Below are 25,654 nucleotides of genomic sequence, written 5' to 3' on the forward strand. Positions count from 1 at the left end.
GCGTGCTACAGCGGCACGAGTACGTAGGTTCAGATACGTACCCGTGGAGTCTTGGCTACCAGCTTAGAGAGACCCTGCAGCAGGTGACCTATTCAGCACACGTATTCAGGAGTCGTTTTTCAGAGCTCAGATGTCTGCTCAGATAGCTCTGCGAGTGCACCGGCTTTTGGATCTTCCAGCCTTTCTACTTGCAGCCGGTGCTGACTCTAAGGCGCACCTCACCTATCTGCTTGGCCTTCAGACCCTTCTGACTACCAGCGGCAGGTATGTTGAGGAGTGGGTACGAGTTTTCTACGCCTCTGTATGGATAGACCCGGATCATCACTGGATGAGGTTTCGTTTTGAGCGCGAGGATGTCACCATTACTGCCAGTCAGATCCGCCAGCTTTTTGGATTTCCCGAGTCGACGACTCGTCTTCACAGCCTCTGCTACGGCACTTCTGACCCTCCTCGTCGCCCTCATGGCGGTGTGGCTCCGGGTACAGCTCACGTCGCGGCTCTGTTCCGCCCGCCCTTCACAGATGGGTCACGACGTTCACCGGCAGATTTTACTACAGCAGCCAAGTATTTATATGAGCTTATCAGATGGACTCTTCTGCCGAGGATGGGATACAGGGAGGCTACCACACATATTCAGCTTTGGCTCCTTGGTGCCCTGGTCTCTCACTCTGAGTTTGACGTTGTGGACTTCCTGATTTGTGAGATCGAGGACACCGTTTTGGATGGGATTCGTGCTCGTCGGCAGTTGCCCTATGCTCACTACTTGTGCCACATCTTTGCGCAGCTGATTCAGCCTCCTCGGTTTCAAGGCATTCTTGAGGCCTCACGCCTCGTTTTTGGTTCCTACCGTCCTGCGCCTGAGATTCCTGTGCCAGCTTCTGCTCCTGTTTTTGACTCTCAGGCCGAGGATGCAGCTCTTCATCAGTTCGACACTCAGGCTACAGCAGTTGATGATGATGATGATGATTTTGGGGTTCCTCCTCCGCCTCCTATGCCTCCACGCTCACATGATCATGAGGCTGGGAGTTCTAGTGCTGCCCCTGCTACCCCTCAGCCTATGGACCCTGCTCTTGCTTCGATTCTCCAGTCTATCACTTAGCAGCAGGCTCACCTGGCAGCCGAGCAGGCCCGGTTATCCGAGAGGATGCTCTCGATGTTTCAGAACATGCAGGACAGGCAGGATGCACTTCAGCAGCAGCTACTTCAGGATCGGGCTGAGAGCAGGGCATTCATGGCTCTCATGCTACAGCAGTCTGGTGTCTCAGTACCTCTAGTTCAGTCTGCTCCACCTCCTCCGCTTCACGCTCCAGTTGTACCAACGATTTTGTCAGGACCCCCTGTTGGTACCTCTCCGCTCCGGCCGGTCACTTTGGCGTTCTCCTCTCCGATTCTCAGCTCTGTCTGCCCGCAGCCGCCAGTGCCACCAGCATCTGCTGTTTCCACTACTGTTGTGGCAGTATCTGTGACCACTTCTGTTCTGGCAGCTCATGCAGCACGGCCTCAGTCTGAGTCAGTACCAGCTCCAGCTTCTACCGCAGATCCTGGATCCGAGACTGACTCTGACCCTCTGCCGGCGTTCGCTTTGCTGCCTCGACCGCGACCGGACGCGCCCCCGCCGCCTCCTCCCGCTTCAGATGTTTAGGTTCGGGTGCCCTTTTGGTGTTTGACGCCAAAGGGGGAGAGATATGAGTTGTGAGAGCTAGGGGGAGTTAAAGAGTTAGTAGAGAGTCATTTTGATGTAATATATGTGCTTGCTACTCTCTGTACTAGCTTGATGCTTTTGGCTCACAAACTCGACATATACTCTCGTTGCTTATGATTGACTGTGTGTATTATGTTTTCACCTTATACTTTATCACCAGTCTTCTAGTTCTTGTTTCATTGATTTAACTTCACTTTTATATGAACAAGAATCTTATGATGTGTATGTGCTCACTCTTATTATTATGGTACACGTTCCTTCTGTCAAAGATTACTGAGTATAACTAACCATTCTTTCTATTGACAGAAACTTCAAAACAAACTACTCTCACAAAACTTGTAGGGTTGTCATCAATCACCAAAAAGGGGGAGATTGAAAGCATCTAGGCCCCTGGTTGGTTTTAGTGATTAATGACAACGTAATATTATATGTGACTAACGTGTGTTTTGCAGAGACAAATGGTAAGTTAGGCCGCATGACAGGTAGAAGTACTACAACGGTGAAAACAATCCCAGAGATAAGAACTCGAAGCGACGGCTAAAACGACGAAACAAAAGGTGAAGGTCTACGGAGTCCGAGTGTCAAGGAGATGTGGACACTCACGATTTAGTTAGGTCTTTTATTCTCTTTTAGCCGTACTATAAAGAGGGGTTGTCGATGAGTAGTTTGACCAAGAGAGTTCTAGTGTAGTGTTGGTGCACAATCACACTCATATACAGTGCTAGGTGTCACTCTAGAACTCACTCACAAGTTAGAACAAAAACTGATTTGAAAATCAGCTGAAAAACAAGAAATAGGGTTTCTGTCCCTAGGGGCACCGGACTGTCCGGTGTGCACCGGACTGTCCGGTGCACCCTCTGCCAGATGGGGCCAGGATGGTCCGAGGAAGAAGCTTCCTCCACATAAAAACCCGAGAGCGCCTGTTTCAGAGTTGAATTTTAGTGGCGCACCGGACATCGCACCGGACTGTCCGGTGTGCACCGGACAGTGACTGTTCACTGTCCGGTGTGCCATGAGTCCAACGGCTAGCTATCAGAACTAGCCGTTGGCGCACCGGTGGCGCACCGGACTGTCCGGTGCGCCAGTGCGCAGAAAGTTGCCTGTAACGGCTAGTTGGTGGGTGAGGGCTATTTATACCCCTTCCACCCACCATATTCAATGTCTTGCACTCCACATTTATTCCAGCACATTGCTAGAGCATTGCAAGCACCAAAAGCCTAGTGAGGAGATTAGAGAATCATAATCCGCGTTTGTTCCTCATTAGCGCTAGCGAGAGCCACCTAGAGCACACACCACTTGCATTAGGCTTCTCTTGGTCAAGCGAAAGTCTACGGCTTGTTACTCTTGGTGATCGGCATCACCTAGACGACTTGGTGGCGTTGGGAGCTCGGTGATCACCGTGAAGATCTTGTTGGTGACCCGACTCAAGTTTGTAAGCGGTCTCGAGGGATCCACCGCGCCGGAGTGGCAAAGGATCATCTCGTAGTGAGCACTTGGTTCTTGTGAGGACCAAGGGGGAGCGATACCCTTGCGCGGGTGCTCCAACGAGGACTAGTGGAGAGTGCCGACTCTTCGATACCTCAGAAAAAATTGGAGGAGTCTTCTAAACTTTGCTTTACATTCCGCACTTAATTCAAGCACTTTACATTGTGTATTTGTTTAGCAAGTATTTGAAGTATTGTCTTAGCATTATTGCATTTCTAGTATTATATTCTTAGTGCTAGTTGTTGGGGTGAAGTTGGGCTCTTGCTTAGCTCTTGCTTAGTCTTTAATTAGTGTTGATTTTTAGAAAAGCCCAATTCACCCCCCTCTTGGGCATCGTGATCCTTTCAGAGCCCACTGATCGAACGTCCGTGCAGCGTTAGAGCCAGACGAACCATGTAGAGAAATGAGCCCGCGGGCCTGGAAGGCCCGACCTAGCTTCCTAACCGTACCTAGCGGGTTGTGCACTAACTAGGACGAGTTTCAACATGCCCGTGCTAGGCCGGGACAAACGACCCGTTTGTACTTGTCTAGGATTAGGATATGGATATGGAAATAGAGGTTACAGACTCAAGGAATGAGGATGAGTAGGAGCATCATCCTGATAATGAAGGACGTGAGAAGGACCATTGAAGAAGACCTACCCAAAACGATAGGGGTCTCAAGATGTTGTGGTCGTTGAGTAAGTTAGTGAAGGTTTTAGAGTTTGGACTCCACATGGGATGCATATCAAAACAGAGAGCAAGGTATAAATAGAGAAGAAGGCAAGTGATTTGGGGAGTGAGGGATGTGAATGAACCCAAACACCCCTCTCTATTTATAGAGTTGATTCATGATTTATTTTTGAATTTTTGAACGTTTTTATGAGAATAATAGGAGGGGAGCTCCTCTACTTCATTTTATTGAGAAAAGGTTATGTATAACAAAAGAAGAAAAGACAAATTACATTTCCACCTATCTATCCACTCAGTTATTACATACTGAAATTTGGACTTTGATAGATGAATAACCATCAACATGTTTTTCTTGAACAAGGACATGCAACCCAATACAGTGGGCAAAATATTTTTAAATATTCAACTATTTATGTTCTTCCATATGCTCTAACTCATCAACATTATGATTTCCATAGAAAACACTAAAGATAACCATCAAAATGGTGTGACACACGCGCTTAGTATCGACAATTCAGGATTGGTATCAACTGAACCTCCAACACGTTGGTCGGTACCGACCGATTTGGTTCTAAGTTCTAACGTGATCGGTACTGGTCAGACCGATCTATAGGTGAGCCCACTGATCGAACGTCCGTCCGGCGTTAGAGCCAGACTGGTAAGTACCGACCGTCCGTGCCACCATGTCACCTAAAGATGTCAACCTCTTGAACCTAGCCTTAACCTTTGGCCAAAACCTTTCTTTATGGGAATATACCTTTTTTATATGCATTTGTTAGTCACTTAATATATGCATTGTTAGGGTGTGTTTGCGACACGTATCTGACTGGCTCGGCTCGCTCGTGTGGTACAGGCTGAAGCTAGCCGGTCCCAATTGCTGCAACATATTTTGTTTGTGCACTTGTACCAAGTAAGCCTGGTCCATGTGAGCTGGTGTTTGCCACACGTAGACAGCCAGGCTAAGAGTCACTTTTGTTTCTTGGGAGCAACCATGAGCAGCTGATTTGCGCCACCGGGAGCCGAGCTCTAAAAAAAATAGAGTTTGCCTTCGTTTTCTAGAAGCCAGGCTGAAGAGCTACTTTTGCACGCGCAGAACCGAGCTCTAAAGCAAGTCAGGGCACACAAACACAGGGGTTACATCCCGCGAGCATAGCCAGACCGTCGGGCCAAGTTGGCAAACGTGCCCTTAGTGACTGATCTTGTGTAGGACGGACGACCTGGTCGATTCGGGCGCTTTCGCACGCAATGGGGGCAATAGCCTTCGGTTTCGTTTGGCTTCGGCCTTGGGTGTTTTTGGTGACGGTTAGATTTGTGAGGTAGGTAGTAGACCGTAGGTGTAGGCATGGCATGGGCCTCCAGTATTAATCATTGACATGTCACTGTAGCAGCATGGGGAGAGGGTAAGGCAATGTGTTGCAACGGGACAACGATTCTACCGAGAAACTGGAATGAAAGATTATTTGGTTATCTAGTGAATTTAGAGTTAGAATTAAAGATTAATTTCAAGTATAGGACTGCAGTTAAAAGTTGCCCCTTACGATTCAAAGTCTGTCTAGACTCTCTGTATTCGTTGGAATTATAATTCTAGTTATATCCAAATTATAAGTTTATATTACAGCTCATTTATAATACTGGATAAATTTATTATCTAATCTAATTTAGTTCTAACATCTTCCATATCTACGTTTAAAGTATCCTCCTTTGTTTTTTTTTTTTTTGCTGCTGATGCAAAGGTGGCGGGCGTGTTTCGTGTACCCGTGGCATTTTAGGCAGTGCTGCACGCCTACGCCTACGTCTGCACCGGGCACCGGCACAGCAGTGCACATGGAGGTAATCCACTGCAAGAAGGTGTATGACGTCCAAGCGGAAGGCAGCAAGCAGCCTATGGACCGTAGCCTGCCTGTGCCTGTGCCTGTGCTGTGCAGAAAGGCCTGGTCCGCTGCTTCCCAGGCCCTCTGCTGCGCCTGCACGCATACATTATTGCTGCCTTTCCGCGTACTATATTCATTTTTTTAATAAACTTGTGTTTGAAATTTGTCAGATATTTGGTGTTTGGAGATGTGATTACTATAGCTCTGCAACACAAAATGTGATTACCACCATCCCCTTCTCGCGGGATTTGAGTTCCCAGACAATCCCTTAACAAGCCTCAACCTCAAGCGATGGAGTCACACAAGTTTTTTCTTTTTTTTTTTGAGACGAGTAACCACAATGCAGAGGCATACAAATGGCTCTCTCTCCCAAGCATATATATGCCCTCAGTCAGTCTCCAACCGTAAAATGTGAATTTGAATTCGATCTGGGAAGAACAATCCATAGGACCAGTACAGGCTATAGGCAAGGAATCTGAGATATGCGAGGATCTGACCAAAAAATCCTAGATGTCGTGCTGCGCGCGCAGCCCGCAACAATCCAACAGGGTGGGGAATGCAAGGCGCATAGATTCTTTTGTACTCGTCGCGATAGAATAGGGAGGGGGCGCAACCTATTTATTCATCAGCTATATATACATATACACACACAAGAGCCTGTACACAGAAATGCTAATCCGCCAGGAATTACTTTTCGACTGCTTGCTTATGCGCTTATTGATGGTCGTCGAATTATTGTCTCCAACGCGTTGGAGAAGATAAGATCCAAGAAAGAATGCTATCCTACACTCCTGCCTAACTGGAGGGGATAGGAGCTGTATTGCTTCGCTCCTCTGCCAAGACAGCAACAGCAGTTTCCTCCCTCGACGGAACTTTTAGACAGACCTTCATCGAGTCGTAAACAGTAAATCCTATGGCTACTGATGGCACCACCTGTGAAAGCAAGTGTAAGAATTTACATTTTTAAACACGGCATATTTGCTTTACTACCTTAGAAATGAGACAGAAGTTATGTACATGCAGTACTCGAGTCATAACTGTGCCATGAATATATGCAGAACATGTAGGGCACTCTCTTTTTTTTCTTCTTCTTTTCTTTTATGCCTTTTATGCCAGGAGCTGCTGAACGGAAAGGAAAGCATGCACAAGTGTCCAAAAATGAAATAGCTGTATAGTAAATAATGACTACATAACCAAAACTACAGCCCTCGGTAAAACATTCTAAGTCTGTCCACACCAGATCGTATAAAATAAGAGATTTACACTGTAGATGACACTGTTTCTAAAGTGAAGTTTGAAACAAGGAATGGTACGATGATCTCAAGAAATTTTTTAGTGCCCTACGCTCGTGTCGCTCCCACGCGGGGCGACACGGGCGGCTCCCAAGCCCGCCGCCGCTTTCCCTCTCTTCCTCTCTCCTGCCACGCCGCCGCCGGAGCTGGCCGCCAGCATGGCCGTCCGGCCGGCAGTGAGGGTGGCGGCGAGGCTCTCTTCTTCGCGTTGGTGGCGCGCTCCGCAGCAGGCCGGCAAGCCATCCCTCGTGCGGCTGCGTGGAGTTGACTGGGTGGCTGCTGCGGCTGTGGCGGCGCCGGCGGGTGCCCGCGCAAGTGCAGGGGACGGCGGCTGGGGTCGCTGGCCCGTGGCCCAGGCGGTCGGATCCGGTGCTCGGGGGCCAGATCTGGACCCTGTCGACCGGATCTACCTCAACAACTGGCAGTTGGTGCGGTGGTGGCCGGTGGCGGTTGCGGTGGCGGCAGTTGGTTGGGGCTTGTGCAGGTGCTGTGGGGTGGCGCTCTCTTCTTTGCCACCTCTCCCCTCACGTCCTTACGCGTCGCTCACTCCGCGGGCGACACGGGCGGCGACTCCGCCACCATGGCCTCCTCGTGGGTTCGGCGAGGCCTTGTTTGGAGCTACGGTCGTCAGATCTGGCTCCCCGGTGGTAGTGTGTGGCAACAACAAGTGAGCAGCAGTGGCCCCGGCGGCGACTCCGGGGTTTGTGCGTCAGGGCGGCGGAGGTAGCTTGCTTTTGTCCTGGAGCCTCGCTTGGCATTGTGCTGGGGTTTTCTTGGGCGAAAGCCTTGGCGACGGCGACGCCCCTGGGCGCCGCTTCCCCTGTTGAGGGCGTCGTGCTTCCCAGCACTGTCTTACATGGGCGAAAGCCCCGTTCATTTCGGACCGGCGACGGTGGCGTCCTCGACGTCACTCCCTTCCTGAAGGCGTCGCTACTGCTGGCGGGGGTAGGACAGAGGATCAAAGTTTTGGAAGTCTCGCTGGTGAAGAATCGGAGCTGTCTCGAGTGGGGTGTCTCGTGCTTGGCAACGACGACGCGCCGCATTCTTCCTCCTCTTGGGCCGATGTTTGTAGTCGTCGTCGTTTTTCATTTAGCCTTGTGCTGCCTATCTTGGGAAGTCGGAGCTGCTCGTCACCTTTGTTGAGCTCGGCAACGATGACTCAGGATGTGTATTGTGTGGGGGGTTGCTGTTGTCTGGATTGTTTGTATGCCCTGTGTAGGTTTTGGGTCCGGTTTCCCTTAAAACTGGATCAATTCCTTTCTTCTTAATTGAGAGGCAGAGCTCCTGCCATTACGTTCAAGAAACAAGGGATGGTGAGGTAGAGGATGAGATAGGATAACTGTTGTTGACAGCCTAAGGGCATGTATAACCTAAATACTATGTTACGGTTCTCTAGACACACTATATATACCTAAGAAACTCGTTTATATATCCTAATGTATTTTTTAAGCGTTGTATCGTAGTCACTCAAACCCCTCAAAGCAAAGCTCATTTATATGGGTTGTATGAGTAGAGCCGTATATTATACTTACCATACTAGAGACGTTTCTTCATTAACATATGTATCTTGTGGGTTTTTTTTACACTTTACTCTTTATATACTCTTTAAGATACGAGTCATTTATGTGAGTTGAACATGCAAATTCTTAAATGAAGAAAAAGACTTTGGATACAGATCACAACTTCAGCCAACGTCAAGTTCTAAAGTCAAAACAAATGGGAATTGCAGTGTTTTAACAGCTTCTGGTTACCTGTCACATTTGTCTAGCAGCCAAAAAAAAAGAAGATCCGCTCTAGAAAGAAAAAAAAGACAACTAAATAAACTTTTACTAGAACAGTGAAGGAAATATCTCACCTTTAAATAGTTGATAGATAATCCTGAGAAAAGTTGTCGCCAGCCTTGCTGTTTCGCTATCATAACCAGGCTTTCAAATGTTCCCCTACCCACAAGGCTGGATGACGAAAGGGCTTGAACCTGTAAATAATGCACCACATATTATTTAGAACACATACATGCTTTACAGACACATGCTATGAGCAAAACAATACCTGCATTTGTCGCCTAACAACATCTAGGGGGTATGTTATTGTCTGACCTAGCAAACCTGCAACTGATCCGCAACCGAGCTTTGCTATGATACCTTTTCTGTGCTCTTCAGGAACGTGGCTCTTCATCTTCTCGTAGAAGTAGAATTTAAGACCAGAGTAAGGGAAGATTCCATATAGTGAAGGAGCTGAAGAAAAAAAAATTAGTTAATTGCCAGGAGTATATCAGAAACTGGCATTGATAAAAACAGTGAGATGCAGTACATGCATACCCATGCCACGGTATATGCCTTTCAATCCATTTTGTCTGTATATTGTTTTCACACAATCCATGATTCCTTTGTAAACCTGTTCAGAGGGCTTAGATTCTCTGAAACCCACACTGACTGCACCTTTCACCTGCGCAGACAATAACTAATTAGAAAGATATTGAGAATCAAAAGAAAAGGACATATGTGCTTATGCTAACCAAATCCTTATTCGAAAATTATGTTGATACACAATACAGCAAATGTAACTTGAATTCCAACAGAAGTGTGGTTTTCCAGTTTAGCGAAGGATGCAAGAAGGATTCGAACCAACCTGATAAGCCAACTTTGTGCGGACTAGATCAAGAGGGTATGTGCATATGACAGCTGTCCCTCCAGCTATAGAGCCAGCCACGAGATCAAGAACAGGCCCTTGCTCAACATTAGGAAAGCCAAGAATGATCCACCGGCGGTATTCTTCATAGGCCATATAATGCAAAGCTGCATACGGGACAATTCGAGCAACACTAGCTCCATTTCCCCTAAAGAAAGACAATTAAGAAGTCAAGCTCAAGAGTGCATCATTTATTAATAGACTACCATTTGTCACGCAAATTAGGAAGAGGCAAACCTGTAAAACCCTAAAAGACCTTCTGTCCGATAGATTGTTCGGAAGGATCCAATCAATCCAGAACCATGGAACTCCGCTCTTCTTGTCTGGAAGTTCCAACATAATTTAAAATATTAGAAAGCTACCTAATATTCATGGTGATATAGAGGAACAGAAGCATGACAATAATTAAGTGACTTGGATTATATTTCTTTCAAACAATGATAGCAAGAAAAGTTTCATGATGGCAATTTTTAGCTACCACTGTTAAATGTGATGCACATACGAGAAACTTGTGAACGAAGAATTCCAGCCATCAGCCAAACCAGCAGACAGTTACAAGTTCATATCTATTTTGCCCGCGAACACACTCGAAGCATGTATTTCATTAAGAGAGAAATTATAAGTTGATATCAAGGTTGCTGGAAATGTTCACTAAGCTGTAAGACATAACTTCCTTCCCAAAAGTTCTTTGCTGTAACATGATTCTTCACCTAGTACTTCCAATCCCCCCCCTGCTTCCTTTGGTTGTACATAATAACTAGGTCTGGCTTTACCAATTTATTTAGTAACAACTAACAAGGTAGCATGTGCATGGGAAATTCGGAATACAGAGAGTTCACCAAAGAGAGAGACAGTAGTCATCTAAGATAGAATACCGAATGGGGATCTCCTTTCATCCAAGATAAGACTGCTACACGTGATGAGCACATCAATCAAGACGATGCAATCTTGTTTCAGTCGCATTTAATCAGAGGTTCCCGTCTAATTTACCAATGGAGAGGCGAAGACCACCTTCGACAATATTCCTTGTGTTGCCCAGATTGGTTCTTCCATTCCGAAAGCTAACATTTTTCGTTTTGAGAATTATTGGATGAAGTTACCAGGTTTACTGAGGTGGTTTCTAATGCTTGGAACATAGAGATCAGAACAGTCTCCAGTGCTGCAAGAATAGTTGCTAAATTCAAGAATGTCAGATACGCTCTCAAGAAATGGAGTAAGTCTACCTCCAATTTGAATCGCTTGATAACAAACTACAATAAGGTCATCTTAGTCATTGACAAATTGGAAGAACAAAGATCTCCGTTTCTTAAGGAAAAGAATTTGAGATCAATCATCAAAACTCAGATCGGCAGGCTCCTAAAACAAGAATAGCTACTGGAGGCAACGTTACACGGAAAGATAGGTCACCCTAGGGGATGAATGCACTAAATTTTTCCATGCTGCCGCAACAAACAGTTACAACCACAATGTCATCACCATTTTAGTCAATGAGGAGGGCATTAATTTCTCTAATCATGATGCAAAAGTTGCTTGTCTTTGGGATGCATTCAAGGATCGTATGGGGATCTCTGATGACCCCACCATGGTCTTCAATCTTACAGACTTGGTCCATCCTGTTGAAGGTTTGAAGAATCTCACTATATCGTTCTCTTCGGATGAAATTGATAGAATTGTTCAGAATATGGTTGTGGATAAGGCGTCTGGCGGATTCAATAGCAAATTCTTGAAGTCCTGCTGGTCCATCATCAAGGCTGACTTCTACAAGTTATGTCAGGATTTCTTTGACTATTCTGTTAGCCTTGAAGAGATAAACACCTCGTACATTATTATGATTTCCAAGGTCAGCAATCCGGTTACCATTAGTGACTACAGACCAATGACCAATCTCCCTTCTCAACATAGGCATCAAGTTGATCACAAAACTCCTGGCCAACAGACTGCAACCAAAGATGCCGAGTCTTATTCACAGAAACCAATATGGGTTTATCAAGCACAGATCTATTCAAGATTGTTTGGCATGGACCTATGAGTACATTCACCAATGCCAACAGTCAAAAAAGAAGCAGTTGTCTTAAAGCTGGACTTTGCTAAAGCCTTTGATACAATAGAGCACAATGCCATCCTGGCGATGCACAGACAGCTTGGTTTCCCTGACAAGTGGATCAGTTGGGTCCAGACCATTCTCAATTCAGGTTCCTCTGCGATTCTATTGAACGGTGTCCTCGGGAGATTTTTTCGGTGTATGAGAGGGGTCAGGCAAGGTGATCCTCTTTCACCACTCCTTTCTGTCATTGCAGCGGACCTTCTCTAATATATCATCAACAAAGCCGTAAATATGGGCATCCTCTGGGCTCCTCTAGATGGCGCCACCCCTTCTGACTTTCCTGTCATTCAATATGCAGATGACACCCTCATCATCATGAATGCCTCGTAGAGGGAGTTGTTCTGCTTAAAAGGTATTATGCATTCATTCTCCATGTTGACAGGACTCAAGATTAATTTTCACAGATCCTGCCTCTTGCCGATCAACCTGGATGCCACCAAAACCAATCAGCTGGTGGTAGTGTTTGGATGCCAAGTTGGCATCTTCCCGTTCACTTATTTGGGCTTGCCAATGGGTCTCATGAGACCGAAAGTCAAATACTACCTCCCTCTCATCACCAAAGTGGAAGGAAGGCTCAACGCCATCAGTTCTTGGTTATCTATAGCAGGAAGACTCACTCTGGTCAACTCTACTTTCCCGGTGATGCCCATCTTTGCAATGTGCACCCTTAAGATTCCGGTAACGGTCATTAACGCTATTGACCGTATCAGAAGGGGTTGTCTTTGGCGCGGTAGTAGTGAAAATGTGCACCGAAATCCTCTGGTCGCCTGGGACAAAGTTTGTTGTCCAAGAAATAGGGGGGCTTGGGGGTTCTCAATCTAAAGATTCGGAACACAACTCTCTTGCTCAAATTCATTCAAAAATTCTATGGCAGAGAAGACATTTCTTGGGTAAATCTTATTTGGGCCACTCACTACTCTGGGGGCAAGATCCCCCATGCCTATCCTGAAACAGGCTCTTTCTAGTGGAAGGATGTTTTTAGGTTGGTTGATTATTTCAGAGGGCATGCTATGCCCTGGGTTGGGGATGGAAGGACAATTCTGTTGTGGCATGATGTTTGGAACAATATCTCCCCTAGATTCACCTTCCCTTGTCTTTTCTCCTTTGCCAAGAAAAAGGAATGCTCACTTCAAGAACTTTTAGCCAACATGGATATGGAGCACAATTTCCATACTCCGCTCACGAATACCTGGCTTTCCACGAGCTGATGAGCAATCTTCAGAATTCTGCAACTGTTAAAGATAAATGGACCTATTCGTGGGGCAATACTACTTTCAGCTCATCCAAGTTCTATAGTCTCACTTTTCAGTCAATCCAGCCTCATGTTGCCTTTAATTGGATTTAGCAGTCCAAGGTTGGGAAGAAACTCAAGATTTTTGTATGGTTGGTCTTCAGGGACAGAATCAACTCCAAGAGCATCCTCAGAAGAAAGGGTTTCTTGCCGCTGGACAGCAACCTTGAATGCACTCTGTGCGACATGCACTGCGAAGAGACGTCTTATCACCTGGTGTTTTGCTACCCCTTCAGTACAGACTACTGGAGTTACTCCACTGGAATTATGATCTTGACTTCTTTCCGATGATTCATGTGGCTAAGGGTGCCTTTGGCCATAGTTTATTTATGGAAATTTCGGCGCTTGTGCTTTGGTGCATTTGGAAGCAGAGGAATAACTTCATCTTTAGGAATGAGGCTCTTTTTTCTTCTTGGCGATGTTGTTTCAACGACATGTCGAAGTCGCAAATGCTGAGATTTAACCCCTCTTTTAGAGCTAGGCTATTGCTTTGGCTAAATTCTCGATAGCTTCTTTTCTTGTCTTCTTTGCTCCCCCTTGTAATCGTATTTCATTCCAAAAAGTTTCAATAAAATCGCGCTGTAGGGGTTTCCTTTCCTCTATAGCCTTTTCCCCTCAAAAAAATTTACCAATGGAGAATGTTTCCAGTGCATTCGATCTCAAGAACAAAGAAACCAACCACTTTCGAAAACCTTTCATGTCATATAGATCTTTCAAGTCACAATACTACCCAAGAACAAAGAATAAGTCACGGGTTACAATAACTATACCCCTCAACCTAATACCTTCAGGCTCCAGCAAACTACGACCAGATGAGTAAAGTACAATTCCGGTCCTTTAACTTGTCGAGTTGTGTTATCTCGGTCTATAAACTTTTAAAGTATATCTCTTAAAGCATTATCCATGTTCGGGTCTCTCTTAGATCTAAAACAGATCAAAACAGACCCAATAAAAGGGCCTTTCCCATCTTCTTGCTTAAACTTTCCTGAAAAATCAATAACCCTCTCAAGACCTCATCAACAACTATTGAAAAGAGTTTTTTTTTAAAAAAAAATCTTCTTTTTTGAACACGATCTAGAGAAGACATCAAATAGAAAATAACTTGTGAAATTAATCTTAGTAGTATGAAATGACAAAACAAAATCGACAAAACATAGCCGCTCCACCACCTCGCAATGAAACCTCACTTGCGCTCTCTAAGCTGCTCACCAAACTAAATTTGTTACCATCATTCCTCTCGTATTTCACTGTCTTTTCAGTTTTGAACGAGCGTGACGTAACATACATTCCTTCCCCTCGGCATTTTAATTGGCATAGCCAGAAAACTCTTGCCGGTCTTTTATGGCTAAGCCTTCCGAGTTCTCTAGTTTTGCAGAGTACTCATGTTTGCTTCTTCTCTTGTGGACAAAGAATCGGCCGACTCTGAAGCATAGCTGCAAGTCTCAACAACAGCAAAATCGACAAAATCAAGCGACTCTGAAGCTTAGCTGCAAGTCTCAACCGCCATGTTCTGCGCACCGCAAGTTTCCTCCTCCCCGCGTTGGTTTATGCAAGAAAACGGGGAGACTCGACAGACAAGTTTAAGGACTGGAATTGTACTTTATTCACGGCCAGATTGTCGCATGACTGATGAAGTTCACCTACCGACAACATGTATCGTTATTCATTAAAGTGATGCTAGCCATTCAAGGTTCCATGATCACGCAATTTGCATCTGTGGTTAGAAATACTGTAGAGCCCAAGACAGTGGGCGAACAAAGAATCCGCCGTACAAGATCGGGCGAGAACAACCGCCGCACGAAAACGCATCTCAGCTCCCGGTCCCCAGAGAGGCAAATTATGCCACGGCAACATTCAACCTCTCCTCAATTCGTCAAGATTCTGTATACATCGCTACACGTTCTTAAAGGGAAACTTGTTGCCAGGCGGGCGCGCAAGGATCGTGTGTGCAACGCACCTGGAACAGGATCTTGACGCGCTCGAGCGGCGCGACAGCGGTCTTGGCGACTCCCCCGGCGACCCCTCCGGCGAGGAGCTCCCGCACGGCGAGCGGCAACCCGGGGCCGCTGGTCTCTGCAGCCTCCCTGGCCCGCGCGTCCATGCCGCGCGCCCCCCGCCGGCTTCCTCCCCTCCCTTTCCCTCCTCTCGCGCGCGCGGCGGGAGGAGAGCGAGAGGCGTAGGCGACACGAATTGAGGTGGAAGAGAAGGGAGACCGCGCGTAGGAATTGAAGGCGGAAGGGAATCAGGCCAATCAGGCAGCGCGGGGCCCACGTGTAAGTGAAAGCGGTACGGGGCCACGTGTACACGGCGGTGGGCGGCGGAAGGCGAAAGGAAGGTGCTGTTTGGTTCAGCTTTTTTCTGAACAGCTTTTCTGATAATCTGGCTGTGAGGAGAATCTGGCTATTGGGAAAATCTGAGTATTATTAGGATTACGTGCGGAGGAAGATAAAAATGTTCATAGGGCTCTGGATCTAGAAAGTGACGGATTCCTACTATTGCAACAACTCAACCGATTATATGTTTATGTTGATTTTGAATAGTTTTTACCTAAACAAATTTTATAAAAGCTGGCTGAAAAGCTGATGCGTTTGGTAGTCCGCAGCAGCTTTTGGTGGCCAGAAGCTGGAAAAAGCTGAAACAAACAGGGGCGAAGCCGCCGGTCAGACGTGGTGGAATCAGCAGTTGGCTGGTGGTGGAGGGCGCGCGTAGCCACCGAGCCGAGAATGTTTTATTATGAAATGGACACGCGTGGTTCATGCTGATTGCTGCCTCGACAAGAGCATCTACAACAGCTGAATATCATCCAACCTATTAAGCACACGTACAACCTATTTAATATAACTTCTTTTAGGTGTCTCTAGAGAACTAAATAAAAAAATACAAGAGACATGCTCTTCTCCTCACAACTTTTAATACACATTGTCTCTTAGTTGTATTGATGATCCATGATCTCAAAATTATAACATGCAATATCTTTATCGTCTATTATACTTAAAAAACTGAACCGGTGTTCTAGGGTTGTAGATGCTCTTAGACTCTATTTAGGACGGCTCCGACTACAAAAAAATTGGTGAAATTATGGATAAGGTCATTAGGTGCTCTAAAAAATCGTGGAGCTGTAGATGTAAGTCTATCGGTACCTTGAATCAGGGGTACCCCTTACTACAGCATGAAGGCGTGGTGCCCACACGACTATCTCTAGTCACGTGACGAACAGCACCCGACTCCACCACGTGGATGGCCCCAGGGTCGCCATGTGGCCTGAGAAAACGATACACTCCAAGATACCAACAGTGGGTTCGGACCCCATGGGAAAATACCGGACCCCTGTACATGTAGATCGGGCCTCTGGGGCAAGGTTCAGGACCCCGCGAATGCGACCCGGACCTCCGGGACGGGTCCCGGACCCCTCTACGTGGGGTCCGGACTACCCACAGCCGAGTCCCGGGACTCAGGGGCAGAGAATACCCAGGCCTTGCTCAGGCAGGGGTCCGGTGCCGACGCGTGTCCAGGCCTAGCCTGGTGCGGACCTGTCCGCGTAGCGCTACTGCTCCCTGCCAAGGCGGTGACATGATGCTGCCATGTGGCCTACCGCACGTGACGTAAGCTAGCGGGCGGAGCCTGACGTAAGGCCTCTGGGCCGCGCTGTCTCTACATTTATTGCGGAGAAGACGCGCCGCCTGACTATCCCGCTGACAGGCGATGTGCCCTTCGGCATTTAATGTGTCTTGTCCACTCAGCTGGCAGGCGGCGTCCAGGCCAACTTGCAGGCGGCGTGCCTGTCCATCCCATTGCCAAACAGTACGCCCGTGCTGCGAAGTACACTATGCCCATCCATCGTCACTCGTACGTTGTCAGGGAAGCTTCCCCTACACGTCAATACTACGTAGATCGCGGATATCAGGCACAAGGAGATTGCTCCAACAGGGAGCATTAGTTGCTCCAAGTATTACATCTGTTATGTTCCTGGGACCACATGTCGGGGCTCAGAACCCTTGTACGTGCCCCCTTGAGCTAGAAAAGGGGAGGCATGCAACGACACTGAGGGACTCAAGCTCACTTAGACCCAGCTCAGGCTCACAAGTTCATACAAGCTCTCAAAACAACACACAATGGAGTAGAGTATTACGCTTCGGTGGCCCGAACCACTCTAAACCCTTGTGTGTCCTTGTGTTCGTTCATCGCTTAGCTGACAGGCAAAACGCTTAGGCCCCTCCTCATCTTAGGATTTAGGGCGGGTGCATTCTGCCACCCGGCCGGAGAATTTCCTCTTCGACATTTGGCGTGCCAGGTAGGGGGCTTGGCGCTAGGTTTTTGCTTGTCTTCCTGCTCGACACCATGGTCCACATCGTCGAGCACCAAAATTTCGTGCCCGAGGACTTCATCCTGAGGAGGAGGCTGCCACTTCCACTCCGCGGGCCACCAACCTCCCGGCGCCTGATGCAGCGGCTACAGTGCATTCTGCACGACCGCACACCCCCACGCAAACATCCAGGGCGCCTAGGGCTATGCTTGGGACGTTGTCAGCAGCCAGGGAATTGCTGCGCCACCCTTCTAGCTCCATGGCCTCTCCAGGGGCCATGAAGTAGTGGTGGGACAACGTCGACCGTCTAGTCGGCATGGCGCACTCTGGCTCAACCAGGCCCAGACCCCGGTCATCCCGGCGTCAACATGAGGCGTCGGCATTTGTGCGCTCACCCTCGGTAAGGGTAGCGCTAACTGAGGACCTGAGGGCGAAGCTCAGCCGCCGGCGCGCGGCGGAGGACGCTCCAGCCTCTCGGGAGAGGTCTAATGACCTGCGGGCAGAACTCAAACGCAGGCGTGCGGGTGAGGATGCTCGCGTCTCTCTGGAGAGGGCGCGAGAGCGCCGACAGAACATCGAGGGTCGTAACCTCGATCAAGACTTTGCTGCGGTAACACCGCAAACGCCGGTGGGCGCCCAAATCCGGGCGGGTGTCCCATTGGCCGGCGTGGGCTGCGCCGCTCTCGCGGATCATCTCCGCGCGGCGTCCTGGCCATCCAAGTTCCGGCCGCACCTGCCGGAGAAGTACGACAGTACATCAAATCTATCAGAATTTCTGCAGGTTTACGTCACCGCTATCACAGCAGCAGGTGGAAACACCATTGTGATGGCAACATATTTTCATGTCGCCTTGTCTAGGCCCGCCTGGACTTGGCTCATGAACCTTGCCCCAGGATCGATCTACTCCTGGGAAGAGCTCTGCGTGCGGTTCACAACGAACTTCGCCAGCGCTTACCAACAACACGGCGTGGAGGCCCACCTCCACACAGTGAGGCAGGAGCCCGGAGAAACTCTCCGGACGTTTATCTCCTGCTTCACCAAAGTGCGAGGTACTATACCTCGTATCTCCGATGCTTCTATCATCACGGCCTTCCGTCAGGGAGTGCTGATGAAAAGATGTTGGAGAAGTTGGCTACGCATGACGTGGAAACTGTCTCCACTCTCTTCGCTCTGGCTGACAAGTGCGCCAAGGCCGTCGAGGGCCATGCGTGGCACTCGGTGCCACAGGCCGGGATGCCCAGACGGGTGGCTCCGGTACCATCGCCCAGGATGGTAAGAGGAAGAAGAAGAATCACGGTCACGAGAAGTAGCATTCTGTCGCTCTGGTCATTGCAGCTGCTACTGGGGACCGGGGCAACCGCAACAAACACCCACTGCCGCAGAGGGGTAACAGCGGCTCATGCCCTATGCACCCCAACGGTCGCCACAGCGCCATGGAGTGTTGCGAGATCATCGACCTCGCGAAACGCGTCAGCGTGCAGCGCGAGCAGTCTTCCAGGGACGGCACCCCACCTCATCACTGACCTAGCAAGGAAAGGGTCGACGACGACGTGGTGGTCGCGGCTGAACCGGACCTCGGGTATCAGTCACCTGAGGGGGTCCTAAAGGATGTTTTCGCCGGAGGCTCCAACTCCGGTGACGACAACTAGACGGGCCACTAGGGACCCCGTACTCCCTGGTCTACGGGGCCGAAGCCTGTCTTCCCCTGAAAACCCTTTTGGACTCCCCTCAGGTCCAGTCTTTTGATGAGCCTATGCAGGGGTGGTTACAACGCAAGGACGTGGACTCCATCGGCGAACTCAGATGTCAAGCGTGTTGGGGACTTGTTCTCAAATACTATGAATTAAGAACAAGGCAACACAAGATGTTAAATGTTAATACCCTTCGTCCTTCGAAGCATTATTTCCCTTAGGATATAATGATCTTCAGACGAAGGTCATGAAAGACATACCTTCATCATCGCAGTATATGTTAAATAAAAGAAGAAGCATATGAAATATGGAATATGAAGTAAAATGTAGGCAATTATATGTTGTTATCAATTCATTTCTGTCTTATTATTATTGAGGAATAAAAACGACATCAAGTTACAGATGTACCTTCAGCTTGGAAGGAAGTAAAAGTACAAGCGTGACGCAAAAAGCAAATGCCAAGTCAGCGTGAACAGTACGGGGGTACTGTTCACCTATTTATAGGCACGGAACACAACCCATATAAAATTACATCCATGCCCTTTACATTTGGTAGTAGTTCTATAGTAATCCACCGAGGTTTAAATAGCCTTTTCATCTTTAAGTCGGTTTCTTTTCTGCAGTCACGCCGAAGCTTTCCTGCTCACTCCTTCGGCGCTGTATCAACCTTCTTATTCTTTGAGCTTCTCCCACTGTGGTACTGATTCGGGTCCAAAGATACCTGTTCACACATTATACTCCAGAAACACTGTTAAATCCTGTTTTTGAGGACCTTCGGAGCCGAAGGCCCCCAACAGTAGCCCCTCGCAATGTTAATTTGTTAAATCGATAAATTCAGATTGCGACATGGACGAAGGCTTTAAGCCGAAGGTCCGCAAAAACACCTTCCCTTTGCTAGAATAGCAACATTCACTGACAGGCGGGGTCTTTCAATCTTTCACGCACTGGGCGTATAAATAAGAGCATACCGCGAGCTCATTTGGCACGCTCTCTTGCCAGCTGTTCTCGCTCACTCAATTTTTAGCTCTTGCGTACCAAGATTTGCTTAGCTTTTTAAGTTTTTAAGCTTCGGAGCTGAAAACAGTTTTTTAGTGTCTCCGAAGATGTCTGAAGATAAGAAGGCTGCTGCTGAGATGAAGTTGAGTCTCGATGAAGAGAAGAATCTGGGGTTTCTTATCACTACTAGAAAACCCCCCTTGTAGCTATGCTTTTTTGGACAATAGGCACGCTTTAATTTGTCTCTATATGAATGTACGCACGCTTTTCAAAAACGTGTTAGAAGCGTCTTCGTATGGACCGTATCAGACTTTGTAGAAACGATTATCGTAAGCGTATATATTAGATGAATAGACGTTTCATAGACACGTTAGATGCATGTTTAGACACATTGATACGCTTTTATAGATGCGCATATAACATGTGTCTATTATTGTTGTTACGTCATATAGTAACGTTTCATTATGTGTGAAAATATATAGATACAATATTATAGATACATTCATAATTCATGTGTATTACTATAGTCACGTTTTATAGTGACGCTTTATTGCGCATTAAGGAGTATAGAGACGATATAGTAGGTGACACGAATGATGACATGGCAGGTGATGCGAACAGGTGACATGGCAGGTGATGTGGAAAATGACGTGGCAGGTGATGTGGAAAGGTGACGTGTCAGCTGAAGTGGCGAGTGACACATTTTATAGTAATGCCAAAACGTGTGTTAACAAAAGTAGAAACAATACTATAGCCACGTTTGTATTGTGTGCCGACGCGTATCAATACGTTGTATAGTAACGTCAAAGTGTGTATTAAGGCCTGTAGAAACGATTTTGTACATAGATCTATATTTGTTTGTAATAATATAGACACGTTATACTGTAACGCTTTATTACGTGCCAAATAAAAGTTGTTTTCATTTATATATCGAGATGAATGTTAAAAAAATCAAATTATAAAGCCTCAATAATATTGCTTTTGGCCTTGGCAAAATATCAAGAAGCTAACTAACTCGATAGAAAACATGTTCAGTAACTGCCAATTGTGTTCACAAAGAAGCAAAGCCAAAGTGGCAATATCATACAAATATCACTTAAAATTTTTAGTGACTACTAGAATCTAACTGATTCACTTTGCAATTATACTAGGCTTCTCATCTAGCTTTGTCCACGCCATCTAGCTTTGTCCACGTGCTGCAGGTACCAACTTGTTGCGGGTACAAGATGAGCTTCTAGCTTGCTTCACCTATGAAGCATGTGTTAGATCAATAACTCAATTTGAAGTTGTTATGGGGACACATGTACTATTTGAAATAAAAAAGAAACTTACATGTGTAATTGGCCAAGGAATAACATAGCCAATAACATCAATTAGTGTACGAATCTGATTAGATGGTCTAGGTACCTCCTCACCTATATTATTGCCAAGTTCAATATTTTCAAGGCCTTCAACAAGAACCCCACAATATTCTGGTCCAAGCTTTGCTCCTAATATTTCTCTTTGGCTATCTGTAGTCACTAACTTCCCTTTGGCCACAACTCTGCCTTTGTTTATCAGTGAAATAAGGTAGACTTGCTTTTGTCTCTACAAATTACAAAACATGTACATATGATCTTTTGGTAAAACAACGTCATAATTGGAAAGAAATAAGGCAAATAAAACCACATACTGATTCTGATATGCCCATGCTGGCAGCTTGAACCCTTCGAGTTCTCTATAATAAACATCAAATCATAGCATCACTTAATCAAATTATGCTTTATATTTTAATTGAAACAATAATACAATTAGCTTAGACATACCATGTTGTGCAATATAGGATCACTTGGCAAATCTGTGACTACATGCCATCAAGTTGTGCCTCCTACATGTATAGTTTCACTCAATTATTATAGAAAAAGGAAATTATAAATATTAGATTTTAACAGGGAATGTAGAAGAACAAGAACCAATTACTGAACCCTAGAGTTGCAAAAGAAAGCTAATTAATTAGGCAACTAAACTAAAAGGGAGTTTTTAATGCTTTTTGCTTAAGTTTATATAGGCTAAATGAGACGGATTAACAACTGAATGAAAGCAGAGTACATGCTACTTCTTAAAAAACTACACAGAAGCAAAGAGAAATAAATCAACAGGTGAAAAGAAACTTTGCAAATTTATCTCACATGAAAATCCTTTATATCTCTACTATTCTGCAAGAACAATCTATATCCAACTACAAGAAAACAAATTTGCAAAATAACAAATTTGAAGCAGGTAACAAAATACAAAAAATACAAGATATATGTGCATTGGTAATTGAGTAGGCCTTTCTAACATACCTTTGAAGGTGTTTGCTCATGTGGTGTAGATGTATGGACTTGAGTTTGTCCAAGACTTCTATGGACAGATTGTTGTTGCTGTTGCGATTGTCAAATCTTGGGATGTCTAAAGGAGCTAAGGTTGGGCTTTCTGCTACATGGCCAAGGTGATGCCCAAGAATGGAGGCTGACCTTTCATTTGGGACAGCATTTTCATCTATCTCTACAATTACCTTTCCTCCTTGTAATGTTAGTAAATTTGAAAGTGTGAATTCCCCTGTAATCTGTCTAACCTCTCCATTTGGCCCTGCATATATGAAAATGTAAGATTTCACATTGTACCAAGATATACAAGAACAAACCTGAAACTTACATATGATCTTAATTGGACTTCGAGGTTGGTGTGGCAGGCGGACTAATAAACCATCAACATCAGGAGGGGACTGTAAACTTTCATTGTTCTCATTATCTGCCACATTTTCGTGCTCCTCCTGAGCAACTTCTGCACCATCTCCATCAATGTTCAAATTCTTTAATCTTCGAAGTCCTCTTGTCATGATTGATTCTGCTTATTACATATAGGAGATCAAGAAAATAAAAGATGAGCATGTTAGTTGCCTTGTGAAATTGCATTCTCAGTTAAGAGCTAAGATTAGAAATTAGGAATTTCATTATGCAAATTTTAGGCAAGAAACAAACATTTCATTCTATAATTTTCATAAACAAAATAGGCAAACACATATCAGATTATGTACAGGTTCAATACAGCCTTCAGAACAGGTAGAAATTGCAGGTGGCAGTAGCAAATCATATGGACAGCAACCCTAGCAATCAACAAATATTTATAATGGTATGTACATTAACGAACATAGATTTCCAGTGCGCAATATCTGTGGATCGTAGTTCATTCAATCAACATAAATCAATCAAGAATATCTTGCGAGTGCCAACATTAGCAGACCGTGTGCAGGTATCTATGGATCGTAGTTCATTCAATCAACATTAGCAGGGAGAAAGATCATGGATGGCAACATATACCGTGCGTAGGCCGTGGATGGTGGATCGTGACTGGCGGCGTCGCAGGTCGGCAGGTCGGCAGATCGTGGATGGCGGTGTCGCAGGTCGTGGCCTGGGACCTTTCCGCCCGGCAGCCGGCGTCAGGCGCCGCAGCCGCACTTGTGCCCTGGTAACCCCACGGGAAAGGTAGGGAGGAAACAGAGGAGGCTAATGCGGGGTGGGGATTTTAATCGATAAGATTTATTCGCTTGGCTAATCACACGACGCGCGGCCTGGCGGCAAAATTTGAGCGGTAAGTGAAAATTGGGATGCAAATTGCTTGGCTAATCACACGACGCGCGGCCTGGCGGCATTTGGATGCAAGGGGTCCTGGGCCTGGTTGCTTGTTCAGGTTGGATGTGGGAGCAGGCTTGTGCGTATGAACAATCGGATAAGGACTATAAAAAGAAAAAAGATAAAAGAAATAAATAGAGGAGGAAAAAAAGACAGCGAGCAATAGTGGACAGAATTTTTTATATTAACATTATATTACAATATGTTTTCTTAAACGGATCACCTCATTTAAGCTTGTAAAAATGTATAATAAGAAAACACATATCACATAGTTAATAAAAAGATTCAAATTTAAGGTTCTAATAACCTAGATCCACACATTATATCTATATCTATATTTATATATACTAATACTATCGAATAATAAACAGGCAAAATTTCTGGTCATAAAAAATTCGTCCAACTAACAGATCGATTCTGTTACGTTTTTCTATCAGTCCTAATCTCCGACGAAAAAATCTTGCCGGTTGGGAAGAATTTTTGTCTTTTTAGACGCCGATGACAGCAAATAGAGCAAACCATATAAACTTGTGAGCATCAATGCCACTGGATCGAGTCACCGTCCTCTGCAAGCCTCGCCTGACCTGTCACCCCGCCACCCCCTTGTTGGACCGAGCTGCCCACGCCATATCGAGTCACCATCCTCTGCAAGCCTCGCCTGACCTGTCGCCCCGCCACCCCCTTGTTGGACCGAGCTGCCCACGCCATATCGGCACCGGCCGTCATGCAATTGGATCGAAGTTACCGTATTATTTATGTCTATATATTTTTGTGTTCTGCAACCAATCACCACGATCCCTTGCCCTTGCCGTCGCCGAAGGGTGTGGCCGGGAGGCTCTCATCCAGGAAGGTTGCGACAACCTCTGTGCGGGGACGGTGCTCAGCGACTGGGACGACGACATTGGTGGGCACGACATGCATGTCCGGCGGGACTCATGCCGATCAAGCTCATTCAACTTTGACCGAGTTTGTAGTAAATAGTAAATATACTCGATAACGAATCTGATGATACTTATTTTGTAACATGAATGTTTGTATTTTTTTAAGAAACATTTAGTCAAAACTGAAACTCGTGGATTTTAAAAAAAACGAGAATTACATGTTTTTATGGACCGATGGAGTATATACATGTATATAGTTTTTAAGGCAACTGTGTATAGTATAATTAGACTTTAGTCTATATATCTCAGCAGTCCATATAGTTTTAGATAGTAAATGTATATAATATAAATGGACTTTAATAATCTATATATATCTCAGCAGTGCGTACATGCTTTTCAATAGCCCAAAACGGAACCCATTGACTACTCGGTCCATCTTGGCCCATTCTATCCTCTGCATCTTTCGAGGAACCCAACACCGGCCGCCGTGACTCCCAAACTGGCGTCTTCCGGTCAGCCACTTCGCAAGGGCAGGGAGGTTTCAGGGCAGCGCCGCCGTCACCAGCCAGAAGCCTGACCAGCGACCTCCCGCCGCCGGCCAGCTGCTGGCACACCCCAGCCGACCATCATCCTTCATTGACTGCGAGGTAAAACAATCGCAAATTCCCCAATCCCAATTCAGTTATGTCCTTATTTCTCTTGATCTTTTCTCAATTTTGAGAAATTAAGTGTGGATTACTCGGTCAGATTTATTGAACGTGAGTTCTTTTTCCATGCTAATCATAGTGACATCATCAACCAGGAAGGACCGGCTTCGACGCAGTCTGGTGGCCCTCTGAGCAGTCCGCTGGGAGCCTCACAAACAAATTGGCTATCAGGTGACAGTCCATTCGTCCCAGCTTGATTCAATCAGCGTTCAGCGAAGTAACTGGTCAGTTCCTTGATCCCTCTCTCCGCTTGTCCAATATTTCTTTTCGTAACGTCCTGCTGTGCATTATTGTGGCAGTGTCCCCATGCTTGAGCAGA

General features: G+C 46.2%; 2 protein-coding genes across 3 annotated transcripts; both read right to left on the reverse strand.

Annotated features, from left to right (window-relative positions):
- Positions 1–6,123: 6,123 nt before the first annotated feature.
- On the reverse strand, positions 6,124–15,354 carry COAC2 (Mitochondrial carrier protein CoAc2). Of its 2 annotated transcripts, none has more exons than NM_001136788.1 (7): positions 15,062–15,304; positions 9,947–10,032; positions 9,650–9,857; positions 9,340–9,466; positions 9,071–9,255; positions 8,877–8,996; positions 6,124–6,662 (listed from the first exon to the last, which is right to left on the reverse strand). In NM_001136788.1, exons 1-7 carry the CDS (start codon positions 15,203–15,205, stop codon positions 6,525–6,527), a joined length of 1,008 nt encoding a protein of 335 aa, NP_001130260.1. In that variant the 5' UTR covers positions 15,206–15,304; the 3' UTR covers positions 6,124–6,524. The 2 variants fall into 2 exon arrangements, with proteins under 2 accessions (NP_001130260.1, XP_008680955.1); XM_008682733.2 differs by having other exon boundaries at positions 6,127–6,848; positions 15,062–15,354.
- Positions 15,355–21,050: 5,696 nt separating this feature from the next.
- LOC103627076 (uncharacterized) lies at positions 21,051–22,954 on the reverse strand. Its single transcript, XM_008647407.3, has 5 exons — positions 22,771–22,954; positions 21,900–21,937; positions 21,767–21,811; positions 21,427–21,681; positions 21,051–21,342 (listed from the first exon to the last, which is right to left on the reverse strand). Exons 1-5 carry the CDS (start codon positions 22,952–22,954, stop codon positions 21,274–21,276), a joined length of 591 nt encoding a protein of 196 aa, XP_008645629.2. The 3' UTR covers positions 21,051–21,273.
- Positions 22,955–25,654: the final 2,700 nt, after the last annotated feature.

This window comes from Zea mays, chromosome 5 (genome assembly GCF_902167145.1).
Source record: "Zea mays cultivar B73 chromosome 5, Zm-B73-REFERENCE-NAM-5.0, whole genome shotgun sequence".
NCBI classification, from domain to species: Eukaryota; Viridiplantae; Streptophyta; class Magnoliopsida; order Poales; family Poaceae; genus Zea; species Zea mays.